At 62.6% G+C, this 17,414-nt stretch overlaps 1 protein-coding gene across 3 annotated transcripts; it reads right to left on the bottom strand.

Annotated features, from left to right (window-relative positions):
* Nucleotides 1–374: 374 nt before the first annotated feature.
* On the bottom strand, nt 375–17,000 carry VANGL2 (VANGL planar cell polarity protein 2). 3 transcript variants are annotated; one of them, XM_075737026.1, is made up of 9 exons: nt 16,981–17,000; nt 8,845–9,038; nt 6,916–7,183; nt 6,700–6,820; nt 4,435–5,042; nt 3,834–3,970; nt 3,503–3,638; nt 2,915–3,146; nt 375–2,605 (listed from the first exon to the last, which is right to left on the bottom strand). In XM_075737026.1, the coding sequence occupies exons 3-9, from the start codon at nt 6,984–6,986 to the stop codon at nt 2,345–2,347; spliced, it is 1,566 nt and encodes a 521-aa protein (XP_075593141.1). In that variant the 5' UTR covers nt 6,987–7,183; nt 8,845–9,038; nt 16,981–17,000; the 3' UTR covers nt 375–2,344. The 3 variants fall into 3 exon arrangements, with proteins under 3 accessions (XP_075593141.1, XP_075593142.1, XP_075593140.1); XM_075737027.1 differs by lacking the exon at nt 16,981–17,000 and adding an exon at nt 15,579–15,719 and having other exon boundaries at nt 8,826–9,038; XM_075737025.1 differs by lacking the exon at nt 16,981–17,000 and adding an exon at nt 15,579–15,719.
* Between the last annotated feature and the right edge of the window lie 414 nt (nt 17,001–17,414).

Raw genomic sequence — 17,414 nt, 5'->3', positions numbered from 1 at the left:
GCCCCAGAGACCCCAACCCCTTCACCCCACAAACTGCAAACCCTTGGACCTCAAAACCCCAAATCCTTGGCCCCACAAACCCTTGGTCCTCTAGATTCCAAAACCTTGGACCCCCCCTAAACCCCAAACCCTTGGCCCCCCTAAACCCCAAGCCCTTGGCCCCTCAAACCCCAAACTCTTGGTTCCCACCGACCTCAAGCCCTTGTCCTGCACGGAGCATCCTCCAAGGGCAGGACAGGTTTCTCTGCGAGTGCTCCCTTGAGGCCGCATCCTGCCACTGCAGCATCTTTCCTGAGCTGCCTAGAGCAGGCAGGAGCAGAGCTGGGACCTAAAACTACTGCCGCATCCCTAAACACCGGGTGCGGGGGCGGAAAAAAAGTCAAAATGGGTTTATTTTATAAAAAAAAAAAAAAAATAATTTGTACAATTTTAGTTCCTCTATGAAAAAAAAAAACAAAAAACAACAAACGACCAACAAAACTTCCTACCACTGCCATAATGCTTCGATCCACTGCAAACTGTAAAAACAAGCTTTTTATATATTAAAAAACAATTTTACATTTTACAATTTTCTACACGCATGCACAAGGTCTCGGCTCTGGGGGGAAGGGGTGTGGTGTGGTGTGGTGTGGGGGAAGAAACAAAAAATGGAATGAAAAAGGGTTTATTCTTCTTAAACTTCCCCCTCCCTGGCCGACCCATCCGCTCGCACTCACTGAAGTCTTTTTTGCAGTAAAACACCCCAAAATGGGCTCCCAGTGACAGCAGCACTGATGGAGCGGGGGGGGAGGGTCGGGGGGGGTGAAACCCAGGTCCTTCAGCCTCAAGAGGCTGGAAGACGAGGGGAGCCCAGGTAGGGGTTAGAAACTGCCCCCCAAAAAAATGGAGATTTCCTGGAAATCAGGAAAGCCAGACCCGAGCAGCGCGGTGCCCGGCTGGGGACGGACCCCCACAGGACCCCTCCAGCATCTTCATTTTGTTACTGGTACCTACTGGGGAAGCCCCCAGCCCCTCTGGGGTGGCACAGGTGGCCACGGCCCAAGTGGTATGGTTGCCCCCCCCGCTCCTGAACTCAAACCCCTTTAGTGCTTAGGACAAAATACATCAAAATCAAATCCAACCGCACACCTCCCCGGGATGAAATTTGGCAGCTCCCACAACCAAACCAACCCCACCCTGCTCAACCACAACCCCCCCCCCCCGCCCAGGACCCCAACGAGACCCCCGACCTGGCACGGCATGGCTGGACAACGGGATCCGGGGCGGGGGGAGTAATTACAATAAATCCATGAGGTATTTGCGACCTTAACAAAACCAAGGGAAGGCAAAAAGCTTTTGCGTCCCTGATGGTGAGGCAGCCCCTGCTCGTGGGACCACCACGGGCCACCTCCCACCATGGGACATTAATTAAGGACCTCACTGAGCCACGAGCCCTCATCATCCTCGGCAGAAACCTCTCGTTTCATTCACCACGCTGGCTCCAGGTCCAGGATTAGACCCCGAGAGACATTTTAAGCTGCTCTGCCTGCAACCCACGGCTGCAGCTCCAACCGGCGTGGGGAAGCCCCACAAGGACGCTGCTGGGACCAGGGACACGGGTCACCTCAGGTACAGGGAAACCACTTTACAAATAAAACCACCTTCTGCTTCTCTTAAAAATCAGATTTTCACTTGCTTTTGTTAAGAGCTGAGCACAGAAACCATCAGCAGAGAGGTGAGGAGGACGTTCCTACAGCCAGGAGCATCACCGCTCCGGTGTCTTGGATGCCGGGGGAGGTTTTCATAGCAGCCATGGATCGCAGAGGTGTTTGCAAAATACTCCCAAAAAAAGAATAATAAAAAAACTCTCTAGAATTAAAAACCAGCCCCAGACGCCGGGCGGTGGTTTAAGGTCAGAGCCAGGACAGTTGCCAGGTAGAAAACGGGCGAGCGCAGAAGGTCCTTGGGACCTGATGGTGCTTGAAGACGCTGGTGAAGAACACGTAGAGTTAGCCCTTGAGTTATGGCACCGAAACGCCGTCTCCTTCCTGGCTGTGCCACTGTCCTCCGCCGGCTGCTCCTTCTGGGAGGATGCTACAAGGACCTGGGTTTCGAGGAGGAGGAGGAGGACGAGGAGGAGGAGGAAGGGGCTCAGCCCACCCCAATGGGGGCCAAGCCAAGGCGGAGGGCGAGTGGTCACAGGTAGGTGATGGAGCTGGGCACGGGTGCTGCTTCCTGGCAACCGCCACAGTTCTGCCCTCGAGCCGTGGCCTCCCTGAGCCCCGGCAGAGACGGGGAGGATGAGACGGAGGGGTCTGGAGAAGGTGTGTCCCCCCACCCCAGCCCCTCTCCATCCCTCTTCAGCTCACACGGAGGTCTCCGACTGCAGCCTCATGACGAACTTGTGCGACTTGGGGTCCACGAACTCCTCCGAGAGCTTGAAGAAAGGGATCTTCTTGGTGCTCACCACGAGGCTGAAGTCCTGGCGCTTCAGCACGAAGACCACCCCATCTTTCAGGCCATTCGTCACCGGCTCCTCGCTGACCAGCGTCCACTGCTTGGCCAGCCAGCGATCCTTGTGGTACTGGATGGTGGGTCCGGCCGTCAGGTACCGCTCAAGGAACGCCTTGGAGGAGGGAAAGGACACGTGAATGTCACGTCACCCTCCTATGGCTCAGCCTGGTTTGGTTTTTTTTTTTTTTTTTGCAGCCTCAAGCTGCTCGGCAGGTCCTGCAGGAAAAACATCCCCACGCAGCTGGTTCCCATCGCTGCGCGTTGCTCCCTTGGGGTTACACCCGCGTTTCTGGCTCTATCCCCCAACCCCTTGTCCTCCTGGGGCGATGCTCTCACACGGTGGGGTAAAAAAACCCACCCAAGTCCTCACCCTCTGGCAAACCTGAGGACCCATCCCCACCTCGCCGTGCCCCCTGCGCACCTTGGGCGTCATGTCGTGGGTGATGCAGAACTCGAGGTGCTGCAGGATGCTCTCCATGGTGTGGTAGGGCTGCTGCTTGGTGGTACGAAGGTACTTCTGCATGGCCCGGGCCATGGAGGCGAAGATGGCCTGAGCCGCCTCCCGCGGATCCATGATCTCCCGTGGGTTCTTCTGGTCTTCCTCCTGCAGCCGCTTGATGTGGGTGAAGGCTTCTTCCACCGCCACCACCAGCCTGCCGGGAGGAAAGCCATGGACGTGGCTGCAGCGAGGCAGAGTCCGGCCATGGGCAGGAGATTCCCTGGGGCTGGGGGGGAACCACTCGCCACCTGCCTACCTATGGATGGCAGGAACCCAGCTTCCACCCCAAAACAATTTTGGGGGAGATCTGGCTGTGCCGTGCAACAGCCAGGCTTGGGATACACCTCATCTTGGGGGGGTGGGGCTGGAGGTGACCCCAAGAGCTCCCCTTCCCTCCTGCCAGCACAGCCCAGGTCCTCACAGGGGTCCTGGGACAGGGACCCCACGGGGCACACAGCAATGGGGCACCCGGTGCCGCACGGAGCCCGGTCCCCGCTGCCGGCCCCATACCTGGCACGGCGTTTCCGCACCCTGCGCTCGTGCTCTGCCTCCTCGTAGTAATACTCGTTGTGGCTGTTGTCTCGCCTCCGGGCAGCCGCCGCGATGACGGCCCGGGACTGGCCCGTGGAGTTGTTCGTTGTGTTTTCTGCAGGGAAAAGGATGAGGTTAGAGAGGGGTTGGGGGGCTGTGGGGTGCCCGATGCTCCTCCTGCCCCACGACCAGGCTGCGGCGATCCCGCTCCGGGCTCTCCGGAGCTGAGAGGAGCCACTGGAGAGGAAAACACAGGGATGGGGAAGGGAAGGAGGAGAGAGAACGAGAGGAGAAGCCAAGAGGAGCTCACCCTCGCCGAGGGAATAGACTTTAAACCCGGACATTTTCTTGGACAGGACGGATTTTGGCAGGTTGAGGAGGGCAGGGTTGTAGACCGGGAAATCGTGGTAATAGTTCTCCAGGATCCAGACGGCTGCTCGCTGGATGCTGCAGGGAGACACAGCCGGGCACAGGGGTGGGCACAGATTAGCACCGTGTCGAGGGGCACACGCAGCCGGGGCAGGACGAGGAGGGAAGGACCGACGGCGCGCGGCACTGCGGGGCCGTCTCATCCCACGTGGGCAGCGGGGCCGTACCCGCTGCGGGGCACGCTCACAGCTCCTCTGGCCGACTGGTGGCGCGGAGGGCGGTGGCGTGAACACACCCACTCGTGAACACAGGTGTGCGCCCGCGCACACACACACACACGAATGCACGCTGATGCGCATCGATGCACGCGTGCACGCACCGATGCACGTGCACGTACGTTCACTCACGTACGTCAATGCGCGTGCGCGCACACGAATGCACGCCCGTGGGAACGCACAAACGCCCGGGAGCACCCAGCGGTCACGCACGCCTCGTACGCACACACAAACCCGGGAACCCCCCCCCCCCCGGCACCCCCATACCTGAGGTGGCCGACGTTATAGAAGCGGCTGGCTCCGTCGGCGGAGCGGACGGCCTTGAGGGTGAACTGGGGCTGGAGCTGACGCAGCTCCAGCAGCACCACGGCCAGGTAGTGCACGAAGAGCAGCGCGTCCACCAGCGAGACGGCGTACTGCACCACCCCCTGATAGTTGCGATCCCGCGAGTCCAGGATCCGCACGCCGTAAAAAAGCCAGTAGGAGACGACGAGGAGGAAGACGAGCACCATGAGCAACGCTCGGAAGACGAAAACGCGGGGGAAGAAGGCTTTGGGGCGACGGAAGAAAAGAGCCCAGCTGCCCAGCAGGAGGATGAGGAGTTTGAAGGCCACGGAGATGAAAAGCCCTTCGCAGGGCGTCCCGCAGGGTTCCAGCTCCTCCCGCCACAGCAGCTGGGGCAGGAGCATGAAGGCGAGGGGGGTGAGGAAGGCGAGCAGCGCCAGCGCCCCGGCCAGCGAGACGCCCAGGTGCCGGGAGCAGTCCAGGTGGGCGCTGTCCTCCATGTCCTTGGTGATGCGGGTGATGTCATCGTGCGAGATGCTGTGCTCCGACGTCCCCGTCACCACCGTGGTGGTCTCGCCCCAGTTGTCATCCTGGGGAGAGCGGATGGGAGGGTTACGTGGGGGATGGCTCCGTGTACTCCCCCCCACGCCTGCCCGAGTGCCCTGGGGGGCTGCCGGCAGCGCCGGACCCCCACCCCAACCCAACTCCAGCATCTCACATCCGCCAAACCTCAAAGCCCGGCGCACTGCCCAACGCCATCACCCCCATTTAGACGGTGGAAACCTCAGCCTGGGGTGGGGGGGGACGCAGCGATTTGGCCGGGACCCTCTAGGAAACCTTCGGTGGCGGCTCCGTGCCGCGCTCCACCTCTCCGGCACGAGCGAGAGCAGCTTTGGAAGTGGGAATCATCCTGCTTCCAGGCAAACCCCCTTATTACCGGGGCCAGCAGGAACATGCCCGGCCGCCCTCCCAACACACCCTCACCACCGCCGCCGCCGCGCAGGCGCTGCCTCCTCCTGCACCGTGACGGGCAGGACAAAATCGCCGGTGATCCGGCAGCTCCGAGCACCGGACAGGTCTCCCGTTGCCTCCAAAACCCCCCCCCTTCATCCAGCCAGAGGGGTGCGGAAACGACCCGTCCCCGTTTGATTCCTTCCCAGCTAAAACGTGGGGTTTCAGCGGAGGGAGAAGATGTTGCACCGCAGGCGCTGAAGACACCGCCCTGGTGCAGCCATGGGTCTGTCCATCTGTCTGTCCTCTCACTCAGAACTGTCACGTTCTGTTTTAGAGCCCTTCAGCATCCCTGAAACTTGGGGTTTTATCGTCTCGTATTTCCACCCCCCTCCCCACATTTCTGCAGGAAAGCCAGCAATTTCACTCCAAACAGCAAACTAAAGCCGCAGCCTGGGGCTTTCCGGAGGGGTGGGAAGCAGAGGAGGGTCCAGGAGGAGCAGTCTGTATCCCAGCCTGTCCCCAGGTGAACCCACGCTGCCATCGGTTCGCTCCGGCCGCAGCTGGACCGGGCAGACTCAGCCGCCGGCATCCCGGCTGCTGCAAACCCCGGCCTCTGCCGGCGCCGACGACTTGGTGGGGGAAGATGAAAAGAGCCGGAGCCGCCTGCGTAGGTGGCTGGGAGATGATTAAAGCCAAGGACCGGGCTCCGCGGAGGCCGGAGGAGTGCCGGCACCCAGCGTGGGGGGGGTACGGCAGTGCTGCCCCTGCTGCTGCTAACGCCGAGGGACCCCCGTGGGACCGTGGGGACGGGGCGGCCGGTGGAGGGCTGCAGCACGGGAGCCTCATCCGCACCAACCCACTCGCTGAGGTGATCCTGCCAGGAGCCGGGCTGGGGTTATTACGCCTTGGCATAGTCGAGCCGCCATCACCCGCAGGTGCCGAGCAAGGAGCTGGAGCTAATCCCTAGGGAGTGGATCCCCAGGGAGCGGATCCCCAGGGTGTTTTCCACCCTGGGCAGCCCCTGCCCACCCCGGCTGCTTCCCTGGGGCACTTCGGCAGCCGGTCCCCTTTCATTTGCACCCGTGCCGCCCGCCCGCCCTCCCCGCCGGCGCTGCCGCAGCGCTCGCAGGAGCCCATCCGCCAGCCGAGGGCCAGCCCAACCGGCTCGACCGCTCCGCCGGGGAGCACCAGGCATGCCGGGAGCCCCCACGCCCCACCGGCGGCTCCCACTCAGCAGCATCCCCACGACCGGGCAGAGATGCCGACCCCATCCCCTCTTGCCACCCAACTCACCCTCTCATCCCCCCGGGTCGACTCGTTGTCCAACAAGGGCTCGCCCGGTGCTTGGATGGTCACCGACTTGTCCCCGCGACTCCCGTCCCGGCTTTTCGAGCGGTGCCGGTCCCGCCGGTCCCTGGAAGGCAAAAGAGGGGAGTGGGATGGGTGCACCGGGGTGGCAGCACCCACTGGGACCAGGGACCCCTCCCCGGGCACGCAGCGACCCCTCACCTGTGCTTGCGGGAGCTGCGGGAATGCCCGGACTTGTAGGAATATCCCGAGTATTGCGACTCATTGTCCATGGTGTCGGAGCGCCGGGGCTTGTTCCGCTCCACACCGAGGGGTTTGGTTCTCCCCGGCCCCGGGACGGCGGCCAGGGCCTCCTTCAGAGGGGGCTTCTTCAGGCCCAGGGGCACCTTCAAGAAGTCGACCGTCACCTTGAGGGACTCTATTTTGATCACCTGGTTGGGCTCGTCTCAGGAGAAAACGGCTCGCCCGCCTGCGGAGGCGAAGGGGCAAGGGTCAGCGGCGGCGCAGCAGCATCCCGGCAGTCCCCCGGGGGTCCCAGCCGCCGGTGAGCATCCTCTCACCCACCGTCCCTGCACCACCCCAGCTCCGGCCCCGGCGGCAAATGCAGACGGGACTTGAGCAGGGAAAGTGAATTTGGGTCACTTTGGGGCATTTTCTATTTTATCCCATGCCCAAGCTGGGTCCAGGATGGCCCTTCATTAATATTACTGCGTGATTAGCTTCTGTTTCGGGTGATTTACACTTTAATTAATATCACGATCGTTATTTTAACTGCCAAGAGAATGCCTAGGGTGGGGACCAAAAAAAAAACCAAAAAAAAAAACCCAAAAAAAGGGAATGAATAATTGGGCGCAGGCAACGTTTCAGACCCATCTCGCAGCGCGGGGCTCTGCCTGGACACGTTTCCCAGTGCGGAGCCGGGATCTCACACCCAGGAGATCGGCACGGGAGTCCCGGTTTGTGCTGAGGAGCATCGCTTCACACCGGCTCCAGTTCCCCCTGGAAGCGACAGCCTGAGCCGGGGAGAGCTCGGGGCTGCTGGGGCCGGGGAAAGCAGGGAGCTCCCAGGGCGCTGGCAGCCACCGTGGTGGCTCCAAGGATGGGACCGCTGGTCCGAGCCACCCCAGCAGCATCCAAGGACCGGTCCAGCATCACAAGGCTGGCTCGGAGCAGATACCATCACCCCGCACGCTGACTCACAGCTGCCACGTCGTTATTAGCCAACCCCAAACTCCCATCTGTAGGCACAGACGTATATAAATATATACACACACGCACACGATACCCACCTACGCGCCTACTTATGGTGTCGGATCTCCGCTGGGTTGGGAGAATAACGCCTTGCTTAGATCCCAGCCCGGCAGCGCAAGGCACCGGGACCTCGGGCAGAGGCTCGGGGGATGCGGGCAGGAGCCCAGGGTCTGACCCGTGCCGGGGGATGCTGGACCCCATCGGAGGGGTTCTGCCAAATCCTCCCACCCTCACCCTACGGGTGCTGGGGGGCTGTGGGCATTCGGCATCCCCCCGAGCCCCGAACCCCCCCCTTCCCAGCCAGTACCGCATGCCGGGAGAGGCCGCGCCAACTGTGTTTGGGGGTGGGTCTGTGCCGGGTTACCACGGAAATGCCATTTCAACCAAAGAAACCCCAAATGTCTTTTGGCCTCTTTTCCAAGGCCTCAAGGAGGGGGAGATGGGGTCGAGGAGGCAAAAAGGGAGGGCGGGGGGGGGGGGGGGGGAGATCCTTTTGTCCCAGATGCTGGATGCTCACACATTTATCACTATGGAAACAAAAGCCCCCCTCCCCACGCTGGTTGTCTAGGAGATGGCAACAGGGCCGGGAGCTCGTCCCGGCATCCCCAGCGAGCGATGGGGGAAGGGGAAGGGGCCGGGAGAGAAAGGACCCCCCTGTGCCCCCCCCCCCCCCAACCTCCTGCCAGCCCCCCTCTTCTGGGCTTTGTTTGCAGGCAGGGATCGGGTTTCTGCTGGGAACAATGCCGGGGCCTCGGATCGGCACAGGGGGGCCTCGGACAGGCTTGTTGTCCCCAGTCCGGTCCATTAACACCATTAGGAGGTTGATACTGGGGCAGGGGATGGACCTGGGGGCGACTCACCGGACCCGAGGGGACTCACCGACAGGGCGGTGCGGGAGGTCGGGGTGAGGCGGCTGCAGGCGGGTGCTGTCGCCCGTCCCGGTGGTCACCGAGGCACTTGGGGCATCCTGAGCCTCCGGCGGGGACGGCATCCAGCTGGCGGGCACCAGAGGGGGGATGCGCATGGGGGGCCGCTCACGGGACGGGCGGCCGTGCCGGGGGTCTGCGGTCGAGCTGGGGGAAGCAAGAGAGAAGGAAATCAGGAGCCAGGCATCCCTGCCGCATCCCCGATTCCCCGATGCTTCACGGCATCCCCTCCCCACGGACGGGGACCACGCGTGTGCCATAGCAGCCACCCAGCCACGTGTTTGGGGGAGAGCCGCAGCGCGTCGCACCGGGCTCCGCCGGCCAAAGTCCTTGTCCTGCAGGTCACCCACTCCGGTGCCCTCGGGGGGGGGGGGGGGGGCATCTACCCCAGGAGAGCTCCTCGCTTGGCCTTGGCGCCTGGCGAGCACCCGAGAAGAGCAACGGGCAGGGGAGGAAGGTGAAGGTGAGGGTGGGCTGGATGTCCCCACAGACACTACTACAGCCAAACGCCTACCACGGCATCACCTCGACACGGCATCGGCACCCCGCAGCCGCAAACGCAACCCTCCCTGAGGTCCAGAGCCCGGCTGAGCACCGCTCCCACACCTCCCCGCTCCAGCCAGAGCCAGGCACTCCTGGAGAGGCGAAGCCAATTTATCAGCCGAAATCAAGACGGGGTTTTCCACCACATCTCCCATTCCAGGCACCAGCCCGTGGATTTAACGCTCCTTGGCCACCATAATCCAGTGGCCAGCAGCCACACTTCAAGTCCACCCTCGAGTCAGGGGTCCCCACGGCTGCACCGGTGGCACGGAGACCCCGGGGCTGTCTGGCTCCCAAAGGCAAAGCCAGAGCCAGGAGATGAAGGTCGATCCGTTCAGAGGCAGAACAAGGCACGCGTTTCCAAGGGGAGCGAGCAACCAGCCATGGGAACGGCTGCAGAGGGCTGCGGCGAGCCCGGCCCTTCGATCACAAGCAGATCGACGGGGCAGAGGTTACGGACGGAGGCTTTGGAGCCCTTTCCCAGGGCAGAGCAGCGGCACGGGATGTTTCCTCCGGCATCATCCAGGGATGAACCACGAGCGATCTCCAGACCCCGACCAGGGCTGAGCTCTGGCTGACGAGGACCCTCCGTCTCGCCCGTACCAAAACTCCCAACCCAGCAGTTTCGCAAGGTTAATTTGTCCATCAAGCAGCCATCCTGCAGGTTGCTGGAGCCGGGAGCTCCCCGTCCTCCTGTCCCACGGCTGCTCCGGTGCCGGCGGAACAGCTTGGCCACTCCGGCAGGGAAAAAAGGGATTTTTTTTTTTCTTTTTTTTTTTTTCTGATGGTTTGCCTGGCAGAGTGGGGAAAGCCGGTTCAGCAGCACAAGGTGCTCAGGTGAGGAGGCTGGAAATGGATTCCTTGTCTCCAGGAGGAGAAGCGGCTTTGCCTTACCGAGCAACAGCCGAGGGCTGGGAGCGAGAGCCAGACGCATGCAAACGAGGAGGAAAACTCACATTTTTAATAGCGAGGTGATTAACCATCAGAACAAACTCCCCAGGGGAGGAGAGGATTTGCCATCTCTTGACATCTTCAAGTTCAGACTGGATGGCTTCTCGGGATGATGCTGGAGCACATCATAGGGTTCAAAGCAGAGAGAGCGCGGCTGGGGCTTCGGGGCGGTCAGAAAAGCTGCCGCCGCCGTCTCTCCTGCCTTTGAGTCCGTGAACCTCAAACACGAACTATCTTTTGCATTCAAATGCTCCAAAAAAAAAAAAAAAAAAAAAAATAGATCCAAGGATTTCTAGATGAGAAAGCTTTCTTATTTCAAAGAGCTCCAGGGCAAATGCCAAGAGGGAAATCCTCTCCTCCCATCCCCAGCGATGCAGCGAGCCTCTCGGATGGGACAGCACAAACCCACGCCGCGTGGCTCTCTCCTCACTTTATTCAGCACCGAGAGACCTCACGAGAGCCGGGCACGATGTTTGCTGGAGAAAAACCCACTTTGAGTAAAGGGCAGAGGGAGAAACCGGCGGTTGAACAACTCCTCTCCTGGCCGCGAGGGTTGGGATTGATCCGGCTGCCTTCACACTGGAGCGGATGGACGAGCGTCCACTCGCTCCCACGCCAGAGCTCAGCGATTGAAGCCACCGGTGCTCTTTTTCCAGCGTCTGCGAATCTCCATCAATTAAATAAATAGCAGCATTAGGTCAGGACGCTCTGACGTGGTTACGAGACGGATGTGAACGCAGCCCTTTGCACACCGGGAATAGCTGGCTTCCCACCGCCGGTGCCAAGCAGGAGCAGAAGGAAACATCAGGCACATCTGGGCAGGTGTTTTCCCGCTAGACCCAACAAACATCGCGGCAACTGGGAAACTGAGTCACGGAGCAGGCGAGGAGGATCCTGGGGTCTTGGATTCCTGACGCATGATTCCACTGCTGTTTATCCTCCCAATAAACCCGGGAGGGCTGGAAGCATGGCTCTGCCCATGACAGCGATGGGGCAACTGAGGCACACCGCAAACCGGAGTCCGTAGCCACACGGGTTACCGCGAGCCTCGCCCTGCCTCACACCGTAATTTTTGGACTGCCTTCCCTCACTGCGCCGACACCGGCGAGGTTGGTCCCGGGGACCCCCGAGCAGTGATGCCCGCAGTGGGGACGCTACCGGCACGCCTCCGAAACCGGCCTGGGAACGGGAGGCACCTCCCGGCGCTGGCACACGGGTTTGCCGAGCCGAGCGCCCGGCACATTTGCTTGCTTGGCTACACAAACACGCCTTGCTGCCTCCGCACAATAGGCGTCTTCCCCGGCCAGCCATCACCACGCTCCCCCACCGGCCACCGGCCCCCCCGAGCCCCGCGCTGCCAAGGAAGCGGGAGGCGGCGGGGCGGGGGGGGGGACACGACACACGGAGCGACGGCCGTGTTGCATACACGCACCAAATGCTGGGGAGATGGAGGAGGCTGCTGGCACCGGGACGAGGGTGCCCACGGGTGACCCGCAAAGAGCAGACAGTGGGTGTGTGGCTAGGAAAACCCCCATGGGTGCTCCTGCTTGGATCGGGGAGGGGGGGGGAGATGAGAAGGGCTCCCCAAACAGGAGTTGGGGGGTCCCCACCACACCTATTCAAGTCCCAAGCACCGGCCGCGCATCATTTACCGAGGAGCTGGGCAGAGTCTGCCAAGGCAATTCGCTGCCCTCCCCCTGTTCGCACACCCCCTCCAGAAGCACAAACACCAACAATTTTCCTTCCTTTCTCCCCGGGCCGTATCCAGCCTCGCACCTCCTCTCGGCTGGCAGAGCTGAGGCTTCACAGCGAGCTCACGGCGCGTCCCTCAACTCAGAGGCTGCTCCGCTCCCTTCCACGGCCGAGTCCCCCCCACGCCGGGCTGGGAAAGCGGCCGCCCCAGCACCCCCCACCGTCGGTCCAGCCCCAGCCCTGGAGTTGTCACGGCTGGGAGGAATCCGCAAACTTCCAACTCTTTGGTCCGTTGGCACAACCGAGCGCTTCAGAGGGACGCGGGAAAGGCCCATGGGAAGCCCGAACGGCTTAATCCAACTCCCCCATGGGGTCTCATTCTGCTCTCAAATTGCTCAGCGTCAGCTTGGATGCAGAAGGTTTAATATCCCTTCCAAACTGCCAGCTTTAATTACGATCACTCGGGATTGTTACAATATCCACAGGAACGTCCAGTCCCTCGAGCGCTCCGTCCCCACCAAGTTTCCTCCGGCGAGGAAGTCCCACTGCGCGACTACGGGACAAAGCCCAGCCTTTCACCCGGCATTTCAATCCCGCTGCGCGTCCGGGAGCGATGGAGTTCGCAGCCGCGTTGGGCGGCGGGGATGCACTAGCTGCCTCCTCGCAGGTAAAAATGACTGCACCGAGATCTAGAACCAGAGGGAGAAAAAAAAAAAATGTACAAAACCCCAGGGATTTGCATGAGAACGGGCTCGATGCAAAGAGAAAGCTATTTGCATTGCAAAACGTGCCGGCACCAAGGGATCCTAACTGCGGCCCTACAGCCAGCTGTGCTCCCAGATGCCCACCAGCCGCTTCCCAGCTCCATCTCTCCCTTCCCAGGGCTCAGCACCCGGCAGAGGGGCTCAGCCTGCACCCCGCGTCCTCCGTCAGCCTCGGCCCGAGCTCGCGGGGAGCACTCGGGGCTCCCCGGGAAGATGAGCGGCAGCTTCGCCCTCGTGGTTTCTGATGCCGGGTGCAGGCGGAGGTGGGATGGCAGCGGGATGCCCAGCACATCGCCAGCCCCACGGAGAGGTGCCGCAGCTGCCAGATCTCCCTCCCACTGCCCAAATCACATCTCCCCGTCCCCTCCTGCTCCCACCAGCCCTCCAGCCACACCGGTGGCACCTCCGGGTGGGATGCTAGCGTGAAGTGACAAACCTATGGTCACCCTGGGGCAGGGGAAGATGCGAATAACAGCATTACAGGCTGCTCCGGTGGTCACGAGCATCCGAGCGGCGCTGCAGGATGCTTGGACAGGGCAAGCCGAGGAGGCGCAGGGGTCTGCGCTCGTGGTTCGGGCCCTTACTTTGATTTCAGCACGTTCTCCAAGAGCATCGTCGGAAACTCCGTCCCCAAGGCGCTGCAGCGACACCCCAAAAGGCCGGTTCCTACCCCAAAGGGACACCCAGAGCATAAACGACTGCGCTTTTAGATCTGCTTCGTCAGCTCGGGTGCCTAATACTTAACCCTACTAAATCCTGCCAGGCTGCGGCGGGCAGACAGCATTATCCGCGTCTCAGAGCCTGGAAAAGCAGTGTAGAGACGGGATCCGTCTGGGTCCAGGCAAGGAGCAAGGCGACGGCATTCACTCACCGACCGCGGCGCTTGAGGTGGGGCCGTGCTCAGCCCGAGGCGGCAAACGTGCCTTCGGAGGGCACGAGGGAAAAAAATCCTTCGCGTGCCCATGGGTCCGAGCACTCGCTGCTTCATCGCTGGCCCTGGCACGGGGGCAGCCGGGGAAGGGCAGCGAAAGCCCGTGCTTTTCGCCGAAGCTCCCTCCCAAGCATCCTGGCTGGACAATAAAGCCATAAAGCATCTGCCAGTCGCGCCGGCCCTCAGAAAGCAGACCCAAGACCTAAAATTAACTCGGACCAAAGACATGGGGCTGCTTCAGCCATGCCTGAAGCCGGGGTGATGGGCTCCCTGCCTTCCCCCAGGTCCCCTCAGGCCCCATTGTCTGCGAGCTGATGAAAACAAGAAACCACAACTGATCATTGAAATGGCTGAAGGGAGCCCAGAAGGAGCGCGGGGACGGACAGTCGGTGCCCCCCAGCCCCGTGCCCGTCCGTGCCTCCAGGACAGGGGCTGCCCATGGGACCCGGCGACCCGCAACCCTAAAACAACCACCCCGTGGTCCGACAGCCAGACGAGGAGCCATCGCCGGCTCCAATAATGTCATCTGCTAATTAAATCAGCCGGTCTCATCCCGAGCTCCCCCCCCCCAGCACAAAGACAGGGCAAATACACAGGAGAAGCCGGGCTGTGCAGAGATCGCATCTGACTCAGGCTGCCTCAGAGCCCAGCTCGGTCCCAACACAATCCCGAATTGCTGTGATTAAGCAACAGCCATCCCCAGAGGCTCCACGAAGATAATATTTAATTCTTCTTTTTTTTTTTTTTTTTTTCCCCCCAGTTTTAAACCTCCACCTTGGTTATTATACCAAGGGCCTAGCGGGGTGGGGGGGAACAGACTCTACACCCTCTCCCAAGGAAATAAAGCCTCTCACCCCAGACAGAGCAGCAAGGCCGATGTCTGAGCTCGCGCCCGGTGTAGAGCGGAGGGAACTCCCTGTTGGCTCAGGGCGCTGCGCCAGGACGGGACCAAGATAAACCGGATCAGAATCCGGCCGGGTCTCTCCCAAGGAGCAGGTGAGCGTGCTGGCAGGGACAGGCGCAGCAGGCAGACCCTGCCTCGCGAGTCCCGTAGATCTGGCAAGGAGCGTCGGCCGTTTTCGTCTCCCGTCCTCAGAGCGGTCGCCCAGCCCTGGCACGGGGCAGGGACCGGGGTGGACATGCCGTACGTGCCCACCCTTGTCCCCCCGCCGCTGCTGTGGTCACTGCATCGCTCGTGGGGGATTGCAGGCAGGGAGAAAGCCCTGTGCTTACACCCACGACGGGCACAAAAGGCTTGGAGGCCAAGGGGTGGTTGACTGCAGCAGGGCAGCTTGGCCAGTAAACTCCAGTATAAGCATGCCCGATGCGGAGTGGGAGAGCCACAGGCACCGGTGCCAGGCTGCGTGCAACTGGGGGGACCCGGCCCCGCTGCATCACCCACCGGGGAGGTTCCCCCGGGTCAGCGGAGCCCTGTGAAAAGGGAGCGACCCGCCAGCCCGGGAGCGGGACCCATCCCCGGGTGCATCCTCAGCAACCCCCCCCCCCCCGCCCAGGGACACCCCCCCCACACCCCGGTCCCTGCTACAGGGCTGGGAGGGGGGGGAACCCTGGCAGCCCCACATCTCCCCCTGCCACGCAGCGGGACACCCCCGGGAACGGGGCTCGCCGAGCAGCCGCTCCCCGCCTGGCTGCCGGCCCAGGAAAGTCCCCGGCTTCCCAGGCCCTTCCTGCAGGGACGCGCCGAGCCCAGCCCCGGCCCCGCTCCTCCCCGCGCTCCAGCGGGGCTGCTCCGCACCCCGGTTCCCCCCAGTTCCCCCCCCCCCCCCCCCAAACACACACACTCACCATCGCCGCCGCACCTTTGTGCGCGTCCCCCCCCCCCGCACCAAAATCCCGGGGCTGCTGCTGCTGCTGCGGCGGCTGCGGCGGAGGAGGAGGAGGAGGAAGAGGCGGAGGAAATCCCGAATCCCAGCGGAGCGGTCTCCCCCCCCCCCCCCAGCCGCTCCGCTCCTCCGTGCGCCCGGCCCTGGCCCCGACCCGCCGCGCCCCGGCCCGGCACCTCCCGCCCGCGCCGCCGCTGTTCCCGGCCGCTCCCCCCGCGCCCGCCCATTGTCTCCGCTCCGCGCTCCCGGCGCCCCTCCGGGGCCATTGTCTGAGGGGGGGGGGGGGTACACACCTCCCGGCTTCTTCCTCCCCGCCCCGTACCTGCAGGTGGGGAGGGGGATCCCACTCGCGGGGTCCCACTCGTTCTCCTGGTCCTCGACCTGCAGCCGGGGTTTTGGGATAAGGATGGCGGGGGGGGGGGGGGGGGGCGTCCCCTGGGGGTCCCTGCTGCTTGGGGGTGGGCATGGTGGGGCTCAGGGTTAAGCCCCACTGGAATCTCCCCTGGCTTCAGCAGCCGGTGGGGTCACGCAGAGCCCACGAGTCCCTCGTGGCCGGGGGTCGCCGCGCCCTCCCAAGTGCCCCTCCGCACCCCAGGCCAGCGTGGGGGGGGAAGGACAAGCCTTCGCCCTGGCAGAGGTGTCCCCAAGGGGTAACAGCCCACTGGGGTCGTGCTCCTGCTCCCACCTTGGAGTGGGCTGTTTTGGGGTGGGGGTGTGAACAAGTGACTCCCGGCAGCACTTGGGTGCTCCCACCCACGAAAGCTGTGCCCATCACCCTGGTCCAGGAACAGGTCACGGCACATGGGAGTCCCGACCCTCTGCTCCAAACAGGCTCCTACTGCCGTGGGCTGGGTGGGAGCCCCTGGAAGACCCCCAGCCCAGCTCCCCAGGGACGAGGGATGCACAGGGAGCAAGTAGGGACGAGGGGGACACACAGTGACAGCAGCTCAGCACACACCTGCACACCACCCGTCTGCAGAGAGGGAGCCTGGGGGGCTGGAAAGGATGGAGCTGTGCCCCACACATCCCTTATGGGGGTCTCAGGGCCCAGCACTTTGGAGTAGCACCATGCCCTCACCCAGCGGGGCCCGTGGGAAGGAGCCTGTGCTCTCACGGGCCACTCACACCCCCCCCCAACAGCAGGGGTGCCACGGGGGACACACTGCTCACAGGGGGGACACAGCACCCCACCTGCTCAAGGAAGGGACCCCCTCACCCCTGCCCTCCAGGGCCCTGCAATCCCCACGCAGAGCCCCCCCCCCCCCCCCCCAAAACCAGTCCCTCCATTGGGCGGAGCGGGAAGACCAAGAGGCGTGGGACGACTCCACGCGTGGGGGACCCCGCGGCGGGGGCGCGTCACCTACCCGGAACAGCCGGGCCGGGCCGCCGGGCGCTTTATATCAATGAGCGAGGCTGGGAACGGGCTGGGCCCGCCCCCTCCCCGCGCTACCCAATGGCGTGCGGTGCTCTCCTCCCGGCGCACGTCATTGGTCGGATTTAAATGCCTTGTTTTCCCTTAATGGTGAGGTGGGATGGGGGCAGGTTTAGGTTTAGGTTTAGGTTTAGGTTTAGGTTTAGGTTTAGGTTTAGGTTTAGGTTTAGGTTTAGGTTTAGGTTTAGGTTTAGGTTTAGGTTTAGGTTTAGGTTTAGGTTTAGGTTTAGGTTTAGGTTTAGGTTTAGGTTTAGGTTTAGGTTTCCTGTCCCTGGCCAGGCTGGAGGGGTCCTGCTCCATCTAGACCTCAGCCCAGCCCATGTGTTTTGGGTCCCCCTGGGTCACCTCCCCATCAGCATGTGCCCC

This window comes from Balearica regulorum, chromosome 28, assembly GCF_011004875.1.
Source record: "Balearica regulorum gibbericeps isolate bBalReg1 chromosome 28, bBalReg1.pri, whole genome shotgun sequence".
Taxonomy (NCBI): Eukaryota; Metazoa; Chordata; class Aves; order Gruiformes; family Gruidae; genus Balearica; species Balearica regulorum.
Note: the sequence above shows the minus strand (reverse complement) of the source record. Positions and strands in the feature narration are given on the sequence as shown.

What these genes read in the sequence shown, in the direction of transcription:
- VANGL2 (XM_075737026.1), bottom strand. Translation starts at nt 6,986, where the DNA reads ATGGACAATGAGTCGCAATACTCGGGATATTCCTACAAGTCCGGGCAT. An exon ending in CGACCCGGGGGGATGAGAGG is followed by an intron (nt 5,043 to 6,699) that starts GTGAGTTGGGTG and finishes CGCTCTCCCCAG; the next exon opens with GATGACAACTGGGGCGAGAC. An exon ending in AGTCTATTCCCTCGGCGAGG is followed by an intron (nt 3,639 to 3,833) that starts GTGAGCTCCTCT and finishes TTTTCCCTGCAG; the next exon opens with AAAACACAACGAACAACTCC.